At 35.2% G+C, this 16156-nt stretch overlaps 2 protein-coding genes across 3 annotated transcripts; both read left to right on the top strand.

Moving 5' to 3' along the window:
* The first annotated feature begins 174 nt into the window (after positions 1-174).
* Positions 175-6355, top strand: LOC107598630 (guanine nucleotide-binding protein-like 3-like protein). The gene is given in 15 exon segments (XM_016290058.1): positions 175-228; positions 339-379; positions 2147-2263; positions 2939-3022; positions 3137-3272; positions 3364-3466; positions 3574-3719; positions 3865-3952; positions 4040-4217; positions 4310-4452; positions 5092-5151; positions 5153-5226; positions 5333-5493; positions 5648-5822; positions 6154-6355. Coding segments are annotated over 15 exon segments (1575 nt in total). The 5' UTR covers positions 175-215; the 3' UTR covers positions 6210-6355.
* Positions 6356-6994: 639 nt separating this feature from the next.
* LOC107598722 (transcription factor E3-like) lies at positions 6995-15153 on the top strand. Of its 2 annotated transcripts, XM_016290238.1 has the most exons (9): positions 6995-7185; positions 8128-8363; positions 10075-10299; positions 11613-11708; positions 13100-13211; positions 13319-13375; positions 13466-13541; positions 14174-14321; positions 14568-15153. In XM_016290238.1, exons 2-9 carry the CDS (start codon positions 8172-8174, stop codon positions 15018-15020), a joined length of 1359 nt encoding a protein of 452 aa, XP_016145724.1. In that variant the 5' UTR covers positions 6995-7185; positions 8128-8171; the 3' UTR covers positions 15021-15153. The 2 variants fall into 2 exon arrangements, with proteins under 2 accessions (XP_016145724.1, XP_016145656.1); XM_016290170.1 differs by lacking the exons at positions 6995-7185; positions 8128-8363 and adding an exon at positions 8835-9258.
* The last annotated feature ends 1003 nt before the right edge of the window (positions 15154-16156 follow it).

Genomic DNA, 16156 nt, shown 5'->3' with positions numbered 1-16156 from the left:
GAGCAATGAAGATTAACAATATTTCAGAAAAAAAATCAAGTATTTATAAATTTTGATCTCCACTGTATGTGGCAGCGTTGTGCCACTGTACAGTTTTTCAATGGGTTTCAAGCCACAGGACGCTGCTGTTTCATTTAGACTTTTATTTTGAAAAAGAAATAAATGGAGTTCGGTGCGTGCAGCCTTCACACTTTAAAGCATTCACACGTGCAGCCATGTCCAAAGCAAGTGAGTATATGTACGTCTGTGTCTTTTTCTTTTTTTTTTTACATACAGAGCATTAAAAAGTCTCCTGACGTAATGGTCATTCTTATTTAATTACTTTTACCGTGTTACAGAGCAAAAGAGAGCGAAACGGCTGGGTTTTTGCGGTAAAAAGGTGCGTAGTTTAGCCTACATGCTAACTTACTGTCAAATCAATGTTTCTTTTAGTTCAATTGAAGTGAATATGACCGTCTTACTTACTGTATGTCTAAATGTATCAGAACAAGAAACACTACCAGTCAAATATTTGGACACATTTTAAATAATCAAAACTACGAAACAACACTATTATGGAAGTTATGTTGTATGACAGAAAGGTAAACAAATCAAGTCTTATATTTGAGCTGCTTCAGAGCTCCACTCTTTGCCTAGATTTGCCATTCTTTGCCATATTTATGAGGATTGCAGATTTATCATTGACAAATGTTTTTTCTTTAATACACAATGGACACAATTAACAGCACCCTTTTATTCGATGCTTTTTGAAACCTCCATTTGGCATAATAACAGCTCTGAGTTATTATGAGTTAACTCCGTTAACTGATAATAACTGAGTATAACTAATAACTGAGTTATCCTATAATGCCTGATGAGGTTAGAGAACACCTGACAAGAGATCAGAGACAATTCCTTCATCCAGAATCTCTCCAGATCCTTCAGATTCCCAGCTCCATGATGATGCTTCTCTTCAGTTCACCACACTCATTTTCTATAGGGTTCAGGTCAGAGGACTGGAATTGCCATAGCAGATGTTTGGTTTTGTGCCCAGTGACCCATTTTTGTGTTGTTTTTAAGTTTTGTTTTTGGATTATTGTCCGGTTGGAAGATCCAAACATGGCCCATTATAAGATTTCTAACAGAGTCAGTCATTTTTAGATTTTTTTATCTGTTGGTATTTGATAGAATCAAAGATGCCATGTATCTAAACAAGATGTCCAGAACCTCCAGCAGAAATATAGGCCCACAGCATAAAAAATACAGCAGTATATTTCATTGTACACATGGGGTACCTTTTATCGTTACCATTTGAAGTTCCAGTCGTGTCTGACAAGAGAATATGCTGGGGGTTGTTTTTGGATGAGAGCATTTTCTTTTCTTGATTTTTTTTTTCTTCCCTTGAAACCCTCCCAAACAACATGTTGTGTAGGTGCTGTTTGATTTTTTATTTTTTTTTATTTTTTTTGACCTTGAAACTATTTTCTGCAATTCTCCAGCTGTGGTCCTTGGAGAGTCTTTAGCCACTCAAACTCTCCTCCTCACCGTGCATTAGGACGATATAGACACACGTCTTCTTCCAGGCAGATTTGTAACATTTTCTGTTGATTGGAAATTCTTAATTATTCCCCTGATGGTGGAAATGGGAATTTTCACTGCTCTAGCTCTTTTCTTAAAGTCACAATTTGTGAAGCTTAATTATCTTTTGCTGCACATCAGAAATATATTCTTTGGTTTTTCTCATTGTGATGGATTTATATTCCTGTGAAACAGGATGCCATGGCTGGATAATTTCATGTTCATAATCACCCTGGAGTGCTCAAAATTGTAAATATGAATGGGAATATACTTCACAGATATTTTACTCATAAGAATTTCTAGGGGTACCAATAATTGTGTCCAACGTGTATTTGAGAAAAACATTTATTTCATAATGAGATTTTTCCACATTTTCAATTGTTTTAGTTCAATGAAAGGTTAGATATTTGTGAATTTTTTAAAAATGATTAACAATGCAGATTTATTTTCACAACCTCCTTTGATCATATTTACCAAGGGGGCCAATAATTCTGACCACGACTGTATGATTTTACCTTTATTTATATGACTAATTGAAGAGCTTTATATAAAAAATGCTGGTGTGCAATTTTTGTCAACTGTTTTCTAGTTGGAGGAGCAACAGGAGAGGCAGAGGTTGTCAAGAGAGAAGGAAATGATGAAACGGAGAAGTCTGGACAGTTTTCAGAAAGACATCCAATTACGGCAGAGAGAGTTTGAACAGAGGGTTGGTGTCTATGACATTTTACTATGACAAAGTATTAGGTTTTCTCTAGAATATAGAACAGAACAAAATAGAATAGAATACATGTAATGTGTTTTAAAATACAGTACATTTAAAAAATGTGGGGTCAATAATATATATATTTATATATTTTTATGAAATTTCTTATTATTGTGAATGTTGAAAACATTTTGTGGAAAGCGGGTTATATTTTTTCAGGATTCTTTGATGAATAGAAAATAAAGAAAAAAAGGCCAAATAGAAAAAAGAACAGCATTTATTTGAAAACTTTTGTAACATTATACATATCTTTACTGTTACCTTTTTTTAATCAATTTATCACATCCTTGATGAATAAATGAATTGATTAATTATCCCCCTGCCCCCCACCCCCGTACATTTTTTTTTTTAACAGTAGTGTACAGTATGTTATACACACTTTTTTTTTCTAATGCATGGTTGTTCGGCCAATTCAGAAGTGGTGTTTCTTTGTAAATGGATATACAGTAGAACAGCCTGAAATGTTTGCAAATTACATTTTATAGTTTATCCATGTCACGATTTTGTGCAACTACCGTGAGGGAATATAAATGATCCACCCCTATAAATCTTCCTATTGTAGAGTTGCACCTTTGTCTTAACCCTCTATTTTTTTTTATTTATTTTGCAATGGTGCAGGAAATTCAAATGCAAAACCTGGAAAAGCATGTCAAGTTTGAGACTGAGAACTCAAGAAAAGCATACTGCAGAGAATTTAAAAAGGTACTGTTTCCTGTACTGATCTGTTTTGATAACCCTTTATACTTCACATTGAACATGCACATCTAATGGCCAATTCTTAATGACGGTTTACTTTTTTGATTCTTTTTATATCAGGTAATAGAAGCAGCAGATGTTATTTTAGAGGTTCTGGATGCAAGAGACCCCTTAGGCTGCCGCTGTCTACAGGTTGAACAGGCTGTTGTCCAAAGTGGAACCAACAAGAAAATTGTCCTTGTTCTCAATAAAATTGGTAAGACAGTACTTGCTTTTTAGCATTTATAACTTCAAGGTGCAGCAGACAGAAATGCATAAAATAAAAATCTCTACATTGATCACTACAGATTTGGTGTCCAAAGAAATTGTGGAAAAATGGATTAAGTATCTTCGCAATGAGTTTCCTACTGTGGCTTTCAAATCGTCCACTCAGCAGCAGAACAAAAATTTCATTATTTCAACAAATCAGTGTACCTTATTTTTATTTATTTTTTACTGTGGACTGTTAATGAAAAAATCACAAAGTTACAGTAATATTTTTCTGTGTGACGATTACAGAAACGGAGTCGTGTGCCTGTGACCCAGGCTACTCAAGAGCTGCTTGAAAGCAGTGCATGTATCGGTGCGGATTGTTTAATGAATCTTTTGGGAAACTACTGCCGTAACCAAGATATAAAAACTGCCATAAGTGTAGGAGTGGTTGGTAAGTTTCATACAACAGTTGAGATATGACTGCTAAGTTATTATTATTATTATTATTTTGTTACATGTAGCTAATTCCATAATGAGCAAATTAGCAACAGACACCCGTCTTTTTGGAATCACATTACCCCGCTTAAATGTTTCAGGTTTTCCGAATGTGGGGAAAAGCAGTTTAATTAACAGCTTGAAGCGTTCTCGTGCATGTAATGTTGGCGCTACACCTGGAGTTACTAAGTATGTTGATATTTTCCATAAAATTAAAGTCTTTTTTTTTCTAATTAAAACCTTCTGCTCTTTCACTAAAATCAATCTGTTTTTCAGGTGTTTACAGGAAGTCCATCTAGATAAGCACATCAAACTTTTAGATTGCCCTGGTATTGTCATGGCAACCTCGACCAGTGATGCTGCCATGATCCTTCGGAACTGTGTCAAGATTGAACAGCTGATGGACCCAATTCCACCTGTTGAAGCCATATTGAGGCGCTGCAATAAAGCACAGGTAGCAACTCATATTTCAGGAGCTTTAATTGAATGGGTAGTCATAGTATTACAAACAATTGAGATTAGTTGTTTGTAATCTTTCTTGTGTAGATTATGGATCATTATGAAATTCCAGACTTCCAGACAGCACATGAGTTCCTAGCCTTACTTGCCCGTCGTCAAGGCAAGCTGAGGAAAGGAGGACTACCTGACTCTGACAAAGCTGCCAAGAGTGTTCTTATGGATTGGACAGGGTGAGGTTATAGTCCCGTTGACCTTAACGTCAGTTACCTGTTGATCTTTAAGGGTGATACTTTACACAAAAATGAAAATTCCTTTGTTGTTCCAAACCCCCATGACTTAGTTTTTTCTGCAAAACAAAAAATAATGATATTTTGAAGAATGTTTCACCTGTTTTTTCACATACAAAGATGTGCAAAACAAGTTTGGACCCCATGACTATGGATTTCATGGATAAACACAGATGTTTTTCAAAATATCTTATGTGTTTCACAGAAGAAAGAATGGCATAAAAGGTTAGAAAAACTGAATGCACAAAATAAAATGTTAAATTAAGTGAAAATTGTCATTTACTCACCCTCAAGTCGTTCCAAACCTATTTTGTCCATCTTTGGAACTGTTGAAGATTTTAATATTCTCCCATAATTTTGTCTGTTTATTGCAAGTCCACGATTTTCAAGCTTCAAAAAGTTCATAAAGACATAAAATTAAAAAGCATATAATTGCATTTCCTAGTGTTTTTAGGGCCGAAAAAGATTCAGTTTTAGACTTTAATTTGATGTAATTTAATTGCTACTTTAGCTGTTGCTGGTTGGTCAAAAACAGACGACTACTGTAAAGTTCATTCTGAAATCTTTCTCTGTGTTTCAAAGGGGTCGTATTAGCTACTTTACACATCCTCCTGAGACACACACACTGCCCACGCATGTCAGTTGAGATTGTTGCTGAGATGGGCAAAGCTTTTGACTGGGATGAACTGGAGAAGGGCAATCTGGAGGCGCTGGCTGGTAACCCTGTCTATACTATCAGTGAAAATTCCATGACATTTCCAAAGGTTTTGTAACCACGCATTACCTCCACACACTTATGCCATTTTATTTTTGTACCATTTAGAATGTGGTGCATCTGATGCACAGATGGGGTTCTGTATGGCTACGTCAGGATTGACACAAGGTCAAGTAGAAGAGCTAGCAGAACAGCAAATGGATGACCCATCAGAGGACCTTGAACTTCAAGACACGGTTGAATCAATGGATGCAGATGAGTACCCAGAGGTATTATGCATTTCAGTTCTTAATTCAAGATAATTTTACACCCACCTACAATTAGTCGTTCAGTGCGCATAGGTTAGTTTGATGGTAATTTGTTATAGTGCGTTTTAAGACTCAAATCTAATTTTTGATTTTCAATTATATTTCTTCCATTAAGTTCGGACCAATGACCGTTGAGCTAAAGGTTCCCAAGACAAAAAGCAGTACTGCAATTGAAGCTGTAGGCCCAAAGCCAGTAGACCTAAAAGACATCCTGGATGTTGACCCACTCCTGAAAGGCCAGGCTCTCCTGGCTGCCAACAAAAAGAGAAAGAAGCAGCAAAAAAGAGCTGGTAAGACCAACATTGTTTTTCCTGACTCCAAAGCCAATTTAAAGCAAGCCTCCAAGGTTAGCAAAAAAAGAAGACCAGAGGCTGTTTTTTTTTTAATGGATGCAAATGGAGTAAAGACTTCCCTACACTGAATAAACTGCCAAAACAAAAACTGCCTTGTGGCAAAACTGCTTATCATTTAATGAATTGACAGCCTATCAGGTAATCTTCAACATGCTTGCCATTAAACATTTATTTTGGATACAGTTTGTTTTTTACATATAGTACATGCCAAATACACTGCTTAAAAAACTATGTATTCTAACATATCTTCTCCTTTCTTCTTTCATAGACAAACTTTCAGATTCTCTTACATCAGCTTTGAATTTCTCCTTGTTTGACAGCTGATGCGGCGAGCATTAGACCAAGATATTTAAATGATCTATAAAATATGCAAATAAAGAATCTTTTCTCTGATTGAAAAGAATGACACCACTAGATTTCTGTGGCTATTTATTGACCTGCTTTCTACTCATAAATCACCTGCAGGTTTTCTTTTACTGTACAGCTCCTTGTACCAGAGAAACTCGTACCATCTTTCAACCATTTAAAAAAAAATCTGTTTAAAACTTGACTTGAGCTATTCAACTATGATGGTTTGAAATGTTTTGTTGACAGTTTGCCATCGTCGTCACCAATGTAAAAACATTTACATTTAAATCTGTTATTTATGAATTTTAAGAACAAACAAACATTTATTTACTTTTATAGGAACTAGTTAAACCAGATTATCAAGGAAGAGTAGCCTGTAATTTAGTCACATAAAATAGTTTTGATTTGACTGATTTTTTTGTTTTTTTGCCACAATATTTTCCCCATACTTTCATGTAGTCATTTCGGAATTTTTACTTTATTACAATTTTTCATGTTTAAGAATAGTAGTTAAGTAGGTGTGTCCAACCAATGACTGGTGCTGTCTGTCTGTCTGTCTCTCTCTCTCTCTCTCTCTCTCTCTCTCTCATAGTATTTATAAATAGCTTTTATCTTAATATTTTCATTTTCGTTGTAAGTTTTAGTAATTTTGATGTGATTTTTAATTTGTCATATTAGATTTTTTCAGTTATAAGTGCAACCGTTCTAATTTTCAAAGATTAATTTTCTTATAATATTTTTACTTTATTTCAGCTGTATTTCAATTACCTAACTTTTTAATAGTTTTAGTTTTAGCTAACAATGACAGAAAACTTTACATGTGAAAGAGGAAGGGCATGAGTGTGATGAGGAGAGATGGGCTCAGTCTGTCACATCCAAAACAAGGAAATCCTCATGCGAGTAATGGCGATTCTTCTAGCAAACTCGCTTTACTTCTGCTAACACCAACCAGGTAATTCAAAACAACTTAATTTCGACCTCTTGTTGAGCTGACACCTATGTGTGAGCCGTGTTAATCTCAGAATAATTCTGCGTGAAAGAAAATTAAGTTAAATACAGGCAACGTGTCAGTTTGACGTTGGTTGACATGTTAACTAGCTAGCTTGTTAGCTTAGCGTTAACAGCTGGATGCTGTCAAAAACAACGAACTTATTCCGGGTTTGTTAAATGCGCCATAGAGATGGTCATATGCAGTTACATTTGCTTAATGTTGTAAATAATGAATACACAAGTTAATTTGGTTTAAATTAACGAACTTCTCCAACTTGAAATAGTTCGGTTAATCCCGACAGTGTAGCGAACTATTACACAACTCCTCAGCTACAGTAGCATATCTAACTGCACAATCGTGATTGAAGTGTTTTTGTTTGTTTATAGCTCCAGAAATGCATTCAAATTAGTGTTCCGGGTGATTTGTTGGTATTTAAAGGGAAATTTGTTTAGCTGTCATCTGGTAAATTCTGTACTTCCCCATGAGCTCTATTTCAATCATATGACATGATGCGTATTCCGATCTTAAGTTTAAAGTGGATTTTGGTCGTACACGTTTTATTGTATTTTTGAATATATCGCTTGTTGGGTAGTTTTTATAGTTTTTGAAAATGCACAGTTGCAATTTAAGTATGCTACTTGTGATTTGTGTGTTAATTTAATTATATATACAAGTACTGTTGATATAATTTCTATTCATATATAGTTTGAGAACTGAATCTGTTTGCTGATCGAGCTTTGGTACAGTATTACATTTCTCTTTGAATGCAACTTTCTGAGTGTGATGAATGTCCCTGTTTCTTAACCCTTCATTGTACAAAGGGAGAAGTGACCATTTCCATAATTTCCTTTTATGCTGCCTCTAGTACTATTGACAACTTTCTTGATGCTTTCACCACTGCAGCTTGTTAATTCTTCCCATACTTGACCTGTGGAACCAGCGTAGCCATGTCATCCCGAGTGTTGCTACGGCAACAGCTGATGCGGGAGCAGGCACAGGAGCAGGAGAGGAGGGAGGCGCAGCAGCAGGCTTCTGTTGCTCAGCTCCGCCCTTTAGAATCCACTCCCGCCATCTCCGTCACGGTGCCACCAATGGCTGCCAGGCCTTCTCCAGCTCAAGTACCGGTGGAGGTTCTGAAGGTGGGTTTGGACCTTCTTATGAGCCTTTAAAAAGTTTCTTTGCTTGACACTCTCTCTACATGTCTAGTAGCCATGATACAATCAGCTGAAAGTTTAAAAAAAGACCCAAAAGTTTATAAAACAAAAATGAAAATAAACATTGTAACAGAAATGCATTCAAATTAGTGTTCCGGGTGATTTGTTGGTATTTAAAGGGAAATTTGTTTAGCTGTCATCTGGTAAATTCTGTACTTCCCCATGAGCTCTATTTCAATCATATGACATGATGCGTATTCCGATCTTAAGTTTAAAGTGGATTTTGGTCGTACACGTTTTATTGTATTTTTGAATATATCGCTTGTTGGGTAGTTTTTATAGTTTTTGAAAATGCACAGTTGCAATTTAAGTATGCTACTTGTGATTTGTGTGTTAATTTAATTATATATACAAGTACTGTTGATATAATTTCTATTCATATATAGTTTGAGAACTGAATCTGTTTGCTGATCGAGCTTTGGTACAGTATTACATTTCTCTTTGAATGCAACTTTCTGAGTGTGATGAATGTCCCTGTTTCTTAACCCTTCATTGTACAAAGGGAGAAGTGACCATTTCCATAATTTCCTTTTATGCTGCCTCTAGTACTATTGACAACTTTCTTGATGCTTTCACCACTGCAGCTTGTTAATTCTTCCCATACTTGACCTGTGGAACCAGCGTAGCCATGTCATCCCGAGTGTTGCTACGGCAACAGCTGATGCGGGAGCAGGCACAGGAGCAGGAGAGGAGGGAGGCGCAGCAGCAGGCTTCTGTTGCTCAGCTCCGCCCTTTAGAATCCACGCCCGCCATCTCCGTCACGGTGCCACCAATGGCTGCCAGGCCTTCTCCAGCTCAAGTACCGGTGGAGGTTCTGAAGGTGGGTTTGGACCTTCTTATGAGCCTTTAAAAAGTTTCTTTGCTTGACACTCTCTCTACATGTCTAGTAGCCATGATACAATCAGCTGAAAGTTTATAAAACAAAAATGAAAATAAACATTGTAAAATAAACTTATTGGAAGTTATATAAATATAAATATTTAAATACCCATTTTGTTATTGTAAACTAAAACTATTAACAATTTCCATTAACTGAAATAAAATGTAAATATTGGATATTGAAATATTGGAAACTTAACCTAAACTAAAATTAGATTATAAAATTAGAAATGTTGCCTCGGCAACTAAGGGAAATAAAATAATTTTAAGCTGAAGTACTAAAATAACTAAAACCAAAAATGAAAAAAATATATATTATTTATATATATATATATATATAATTATGTAAAAAAAAATTGAAGAAAATCATTTATATAAAATATTTGGACTTTTGCAGATGCTATTTTAGAAAAATGCTAAATAGTTTTATTGATATGATATGATATGCCAGGCTGTTGCTTATTCTGACTTGCCTGGTTAAATAAAGGTTAATAAATACATTATCTATGATATATTTTTAAACGCGTCAGACAGTTGCAATGAGAGCCTTCATTGTAGACAGCTCCACGAAAGTGTAATTTTAGTTTCATGTCACATTCATCCAATGTAGACTTAACAAGTGCGAGTCCCCTTTTTAATTGAAAGTGACAGAATTTCCTTCATGATAACTACTACGTGGACAACAACGTAATGCGTAGAGTATGAAATGTCACTGTTTTTGCATGGCCATTGATCCAGTGTTTTCACTTTGCTGTAGGTGCAAACTCATCTTGAAAACCCAACTAAATACCACATCCAGCAGGCTCAGAGGCAGCAAGTGAAGCAGTACTTGTCCACCACACTAGGAAATAAAGTTGCCACACAAACTCTCGGTTTATCCCCCGTTCTGCAGTCAAACTCCGCTCCGGAGAGGGGCCTCTCTGCAAGCAGTGCTCCCAACAGCCCAATGGCACATCTTAACCTGGGCTCCAACAAAGAAGAGGTAATACACATCTTAAAAAATACACTGTGTGCTGATCATCTCATTCAAATGTAGGAGCTTCTTAAAGGCCAGTTCACACCATGAATGATAACTATCAAGATAACTGTATTGGTGTCCAATAACATTCTACTGCAGTTATGTCATCTGCCAATTTTAATGCTTGAACTCTTTAACGCCAAAAGGATTCTGATTGGCTGTCAATGATTTTATTGTTCACCAACTGGAAAAAACTGTTCTAAAAACTATATTCCTCTGTGGTGTTATTGTTATAGTTGTTTTGTGGACTATGAATTCCAATAATTATTAAAACTTTCTGGTTATTGTTATAGTTATCATCATTCGTGTAAACGTGCCTGTTTGTGTAAACATAAATTGAAAGTAGCATTTTTTTTTTTTACATTTTTATATTGGATATTAAATAACGACCCAACACAGCATCATAATTGTTTATCATACAACAATAAACAAAAATGTCTTTAAAATAAAACAAAAACGAAGCGTTTTCCCCCTCCCTTAAAGTTGCTAAACCTATTTTACGATCTTAAAATGCACAATTATATGTTGTATAGTTGGAATTTATTGTTCATTTTGCATTTTTACCACTGTCTGCAAACCTATAAAAACATCTGCCCACCAGCTTAGAAACACTAATTTGTTTTATGGTTACTGATTTATACTAAAGAAGTCTTTTCCACTTTTTCCCTCTTTTTCTAATTATTTCTGCTCAAATATACATTAATATTCTTCCTAACAGCAGTAACACTTTACAATAAAGTCTCATTATTTAACGTTTGTTAATACATTAACTAACAATGAGCAATATATTTGTTGCAGTATTTATTAATCTTTGTCAACTTTAGGTAATTAAAATACAACTGTTCTTTGTTAGTTCAAGTTAGCTCAGGTCCATTAAATTTCAACAGGTACAACTTTTGATTTTAATAATGTATTAGTAAATAAGTAACTGACTAACTTAACTAAAATTCTTAACTAATGTTAAAAAAATGGAACCTTATTTTTGTAGGCGAACACGCTTACCTTTCCCTGTTCTGCTTGCCCCCTCACTAGCTTTGTGTTACATTGTACTGCAAAATACCACACCAGCAGCTTAATTATATTTGGACCTCTCTTTCACACCATACAGCACTTCTGCTTTAGATCGCCCATAAAACACACACTTGACAGTTTTCTTGTTAAGAACACAGTTCATTGGTTCCCTAAATACATGTTTATAACCCAGTTTATTTAATCATGTGATTAGATATGCAACACTCAACATTCAATGATCTTAACTCTCAACATTTAATGATCAGATGGATGATGTAATCGACGACATCATCAGCCTTGAATCCAGCTTCAATGATGACATCATGTCACTGATAGATTCTGGCCTGCAACTCCCAAACACGGTAAGCTGAGCGATCATCTTCATTATTGATGAACACATCCATAACATTACGGCAATGTTCCCCAGCTATATTTGTGGTAAACCACCACAAACCATTTTGAAAGCTACAGAGAGATCATTTCCTGAAATGTCCCCACCCCTCTTAAGAGTGAAGGCTAACCATTGCACTTACCAGGGAGGTGATAAATGGGGATACACCTCAGCAAACTACATAAACATTCACTTCTAACACTTCACTAACACCTGCCAGGCAGGAATCATCAGGGAGGGCACAAAAAGGACTGTGAACAGAGTGTGCAGAGCTTGCTGGGGAATGGCACGGGATAGAAAGAAAGAAGGATTTTACTTTAGTTTTTTTTTTCTGGAGGAAAGAGTAAAAGTGAAGTGACATAAAATGAGGATTTTAGTTTTATTGCGGGAGCATGAAAAGAAAAAAAGGTAAAATCTCATTCTTTAATTTATTGGCCTTGATTCTTAAAGAAATCCATCTTGAATCGCTGCAGTTTCAGATTAAAATAATGTTGTTATATATATATATATTATATATTTCATTGTAATGTATAAATATGGAATATTTATATTAGAATGAAATTACATAGTTATTTTAATTAATAATAATAATGTTATTATAGTAACTTGTCTGCAAGTTTTTTTTTCTCTGTATGAATGTTATGAACAATTCAGTAATTTAATTGCATGTAATAATATAGTCAACCATTGAATTCTAACACATTTACTTTGCATACTTAAATGACAAGATTTTGCATCAGTTGATTATAGCACATGTCAGTGTTCGTGGAGTTCATTTATAGCCAGGTGCTTGAACAGTAGTATACTTGATGGTAAAGTGATATTTGATTTTAAACTATATATTTTAGGCTGATGTGATCACCATATGTGACCCTGGACCACAAAAGCAGTCATAAGGGTCAATTTTTCAAAATTGAGATTTATACACCTTCTGAAAGCTGAATAAATAAGCTTTCCACTGATGTATGGTTTGTTAGGATAGGATAATATTTGGCAGAGATACAACTATTTGAGAATCTGAGGGTGCAAAAACATCAAAATATTGAGAAAATCGCCTTTAAAGTTGTCCAAATGAAGTTCTTCGCAATGCATATTACTAATCAAAAATTAAGTTTTAATATATTTACAGTAGGAAATTTACAAAATATCTTCATGGAACTTGATCTTTACTTAATATCCTAATGATTCTTTGCATAAAAGAAAAATCAATCATTTTGACCCATACAATGTATTTTTGTATGCTACAAATATATCCCAGTGACTTAAGGTTTTGTGGTCCAGGGTCACATATTACTGTGATCTTTCCTGGTGCAGTTTGATGTTTTGAAGATTTTTGATTCAATTTCTCTGTTATTGTCTTAGCTACCAGGCAACCTTCTGGATGTCTACAACAGTCCTGGCATGGTGACCCCCACCATCGCCGTCAGCAATTCTTGTCCAGCAGATCTGACTAATATTAAAAGGGAATTAACTGGTAATGATTTACTCAGCCCATCTTCTGTATTTCATTTGTTTCAGTTGTTTGTTGTGTTTATGTATCTACAATATTGTGTGGTAGTCACAATAGCTGTTTATTTTCAGACGTAGATACCAGAGCCTTCGTGAAGGAGAGGCAAAAGAAAGATAATCACAATCTCAGTGAGTTCAAAAGACACAGGCTCCAGTAGTATATTGCTTGCGTATTGTCATTACACGGCTTAGCCTCAATAAATGTTTTGCTTTTTGCAGTTGAAAGGCGGAGGAGATTCAACATCAATGACCGAATAAAGGAATTAGGGGCTATGATACCCAAATCCAATGATCCGTAAGTTTATTTCCTTTTGAAGAACTTTTTTAGAGAAACCACACATCATTTCACAAAAATATACAATACTTGTGAAATGTTTTGGACACTCTTGGCTGATTTTATGGCTTATGCTTCAAATTCGTTTTGAAGGCTGTGATCAGACTCTTATTGATTTAATTCTCTTTTTTTTTTTATTGAATGGCATGTCAGCAGCACTTGAACCACTGCTATTTTGTTTTAAAATTGACAAAAGTTCAAAACCGTTCAAAAGTTTGGGTCAATAATTTTTTTTTCTTGAAAATAAATAAAAACTTTTATTCAGCAAGCATGCATTAAATTGATCAAAAGTGACAGCAAAGACATTTTTAATGTTACAAAAGATTGATAAAATACAAATAAATGCTATTCTTTTAAAAATTCTATTAATCCAAGAGTCCTGAAAAAATGAGTCACGGTTTCCACAAAAAGTATTAAGCAACACAACTGTTTTCACCAATGATACATTTTAAAATACTTAAAATAAAAAATAATAAAAAAAGAAGTAAATTGTTATTTTAAATTGTAATCATATTTCATTATTTTAAATTGTAATATTTCACAATATTACTGTTTTTGCATAATATTTACATCTTGTCTGGTTAAAATGACAGGGAAATGCGTTGGAACAAGGGAACCATTTTGAAGGCTTCTGTTGATTATATTAGAAAGCTTCAGAAAGAGCAACAGAGGGCCAAAGAGATTGAGATGAGGCAGAAGAAACTGGAGCAATCCAACCAGGCTCTGCTGCTCCACATACAGGTATGTGATCGACTGTCATTCTGTATTACAACACAAAGTCCAAACAAGGATGTTCGCTTTTCTGTCCGTACCCAAAAACACATCATCCTTTATCGATCCCATTTAACACGTCACTTCCTCCATTATACAACATGAACATGCCATCAACATAAATGTGAACATTAAAACAGTTGTCTAGAAAACTGAACACTGTGATATCCTGAAAAAATATGGACTCTAACACCCCCTGCTGTTTGTTGCACACAGGCATTAGAGATGCAAGCTCATCATCATGGCTTCTCCACCACTATGTCTCCAGGCCTGAGTGCAGACGCTTCCTTCCTTCAGCAACAGCTACTACAAGGAAACCATTCCATGCAGCCTGGCTCTGGGGAAGGCCAATCTCAGAGCCACCTTAGCATAGATGGAGTCATGACACAGACTTCCCCTTCTCCCTTCCTCACAATACCTTCCTCCAGCACTCCGGCTGCTGCAGCAGTAAGCGGCCCTCTCGATCTGGATACGTTTAGCTTTGCGGAGCTGGACGACCCTACGGCCTCTGATCTTTACCCTGACGTGGGTTTTAGTGACATTCTGATGGATGACGGCTGCACGATGCCCACCGTCAGGTCTTCAGATCCACTCTTCTCCCCGATGTCCCCTGGAGCCTCCAAGACCAGCAGCCGCAGGAGTAGTGTGACCATGGAGGATGACTTGTGACCGAACTGACTACTATATGTATGTTTCTGTGCTTTTCCTCGTGTGGGAAGCCATGGGATGTTTTTAAGGAGATAGCTCACCCAAAAATGAAAATGCTGTCATCATTTACTCATGCTCATGTCTTTCCAAACATGCATGACTTACTTTCTTCTGTGGAACTTGAAAGAAGATATTTTGAGATATGTCTCAGTTTTGAAGACAGTGGTTACCAAAACTGATTGGTTACCAATTGTCTTTAAAATATCTTCTTTTGTGTTCTGAAATGTCCATTTTTTTGGTGGACTATCCGTTTTAGAAACACTCCATGTGTTGTGCTGTCATATCTCCATAAAATAGTTCATTAAAAAAATGTACTATAGTATTACACAGTTTTGTAGACAGTCAGTGAACCCAAAAGTTTATCCCAAATTTGAAACGCACCCAAAACATTAAGCCTTTTTGTAGCTACAATTTAGGACATTTTATCCTGTCTATGCATAGCTGTGTTGCTGTAAGGGTAGATCATGTGACGTATATTAATGTTTTAGACTCTGCACTCAGAGCATGCACGTGCACATATATATTATGATTTTGGAGTGTGGCGTGAGTAGTCGCACCAAAGGGATGTTTTGGAGTTGTATAATAGCATGAACTCATTTTTCATATTATGTTGAAAATGTTCAAGCAATATTTACTGCATATATCAGAAAATTCTATTTTTTAGCATTCTTTGCTTGTTTTACTTTCACCCAAGTACTTGCGTATTTACTACTAACTGGTTGGAAATTTCTACATTTTATTTGTTAGTTTACAACACTTCCTTTTATGTTTAGTTCATTTGACTTTCTTCAATGTTACATTGCTAAACAAATATGTGATGGTGCAGGTGCTCATACATGATTTTTGGTAACAATTTACTATAAGGTAAAATTCGTACAAATTCATTAGCATTACTGAATACATCAGGTATCATGAAAAAACTTCAAATTATTTCTAGTTTTACTAGAAGTTAATTTCTACATATACTAATACATTTTAAAATAATATATTGTAATGCATTCTAAAAATGTATAAATAAAAAGTAATTATGGACAATGTATAGTAACAATGTACAGTAGTATATTTATAAATTAACATTTAACCTAGATTAATATATG

The sequence above is a fragment of the Sinocyclocheilus grahami genome, unplaced genomic scaffold (genome assembly GCF_001515645.1).
Source record: "Sinocyclocheilus grahami isolate Dianchi unplaced genomic scaffold, SAMN03320097.WGS_v1.1 scaffold2.1, whole genome shotgun sequence".
NCBI lineage: Eukaryota > Metazoa > Chordata > Actinopteri > Cypriniformes > Cyprinidae > Sinocyclocheilus > Sinocyclocheilus grahami.
Note: the sequence above shows the minus strand (reverse complement) of the source record. Positions and strands in the feature narration are given on the sequence as shown.

Coding starts and splice junctions, on each gene's coding strand:
- LOC107598722 (XM_016290238.1), top strand. CDS start 8,172: ATGTCATCCCGAGTGTTGCTACGGCAACAGCTGATGCGGGAGCAGGCA. Junction 10,300..11,612: donor TGGGCTCCAACAAAGAAGAG/GTAATACACATC, acceptor TTTAATGATCAG/ATGGATGATGTAATCGACGA. Junction 13,212..13,318: donor TATTAAAAGGGAATTAACTG/GTAATGATTTAC, acceptor GTTTATTTTCAG/ACGTAGATACCAGAGCCTTC.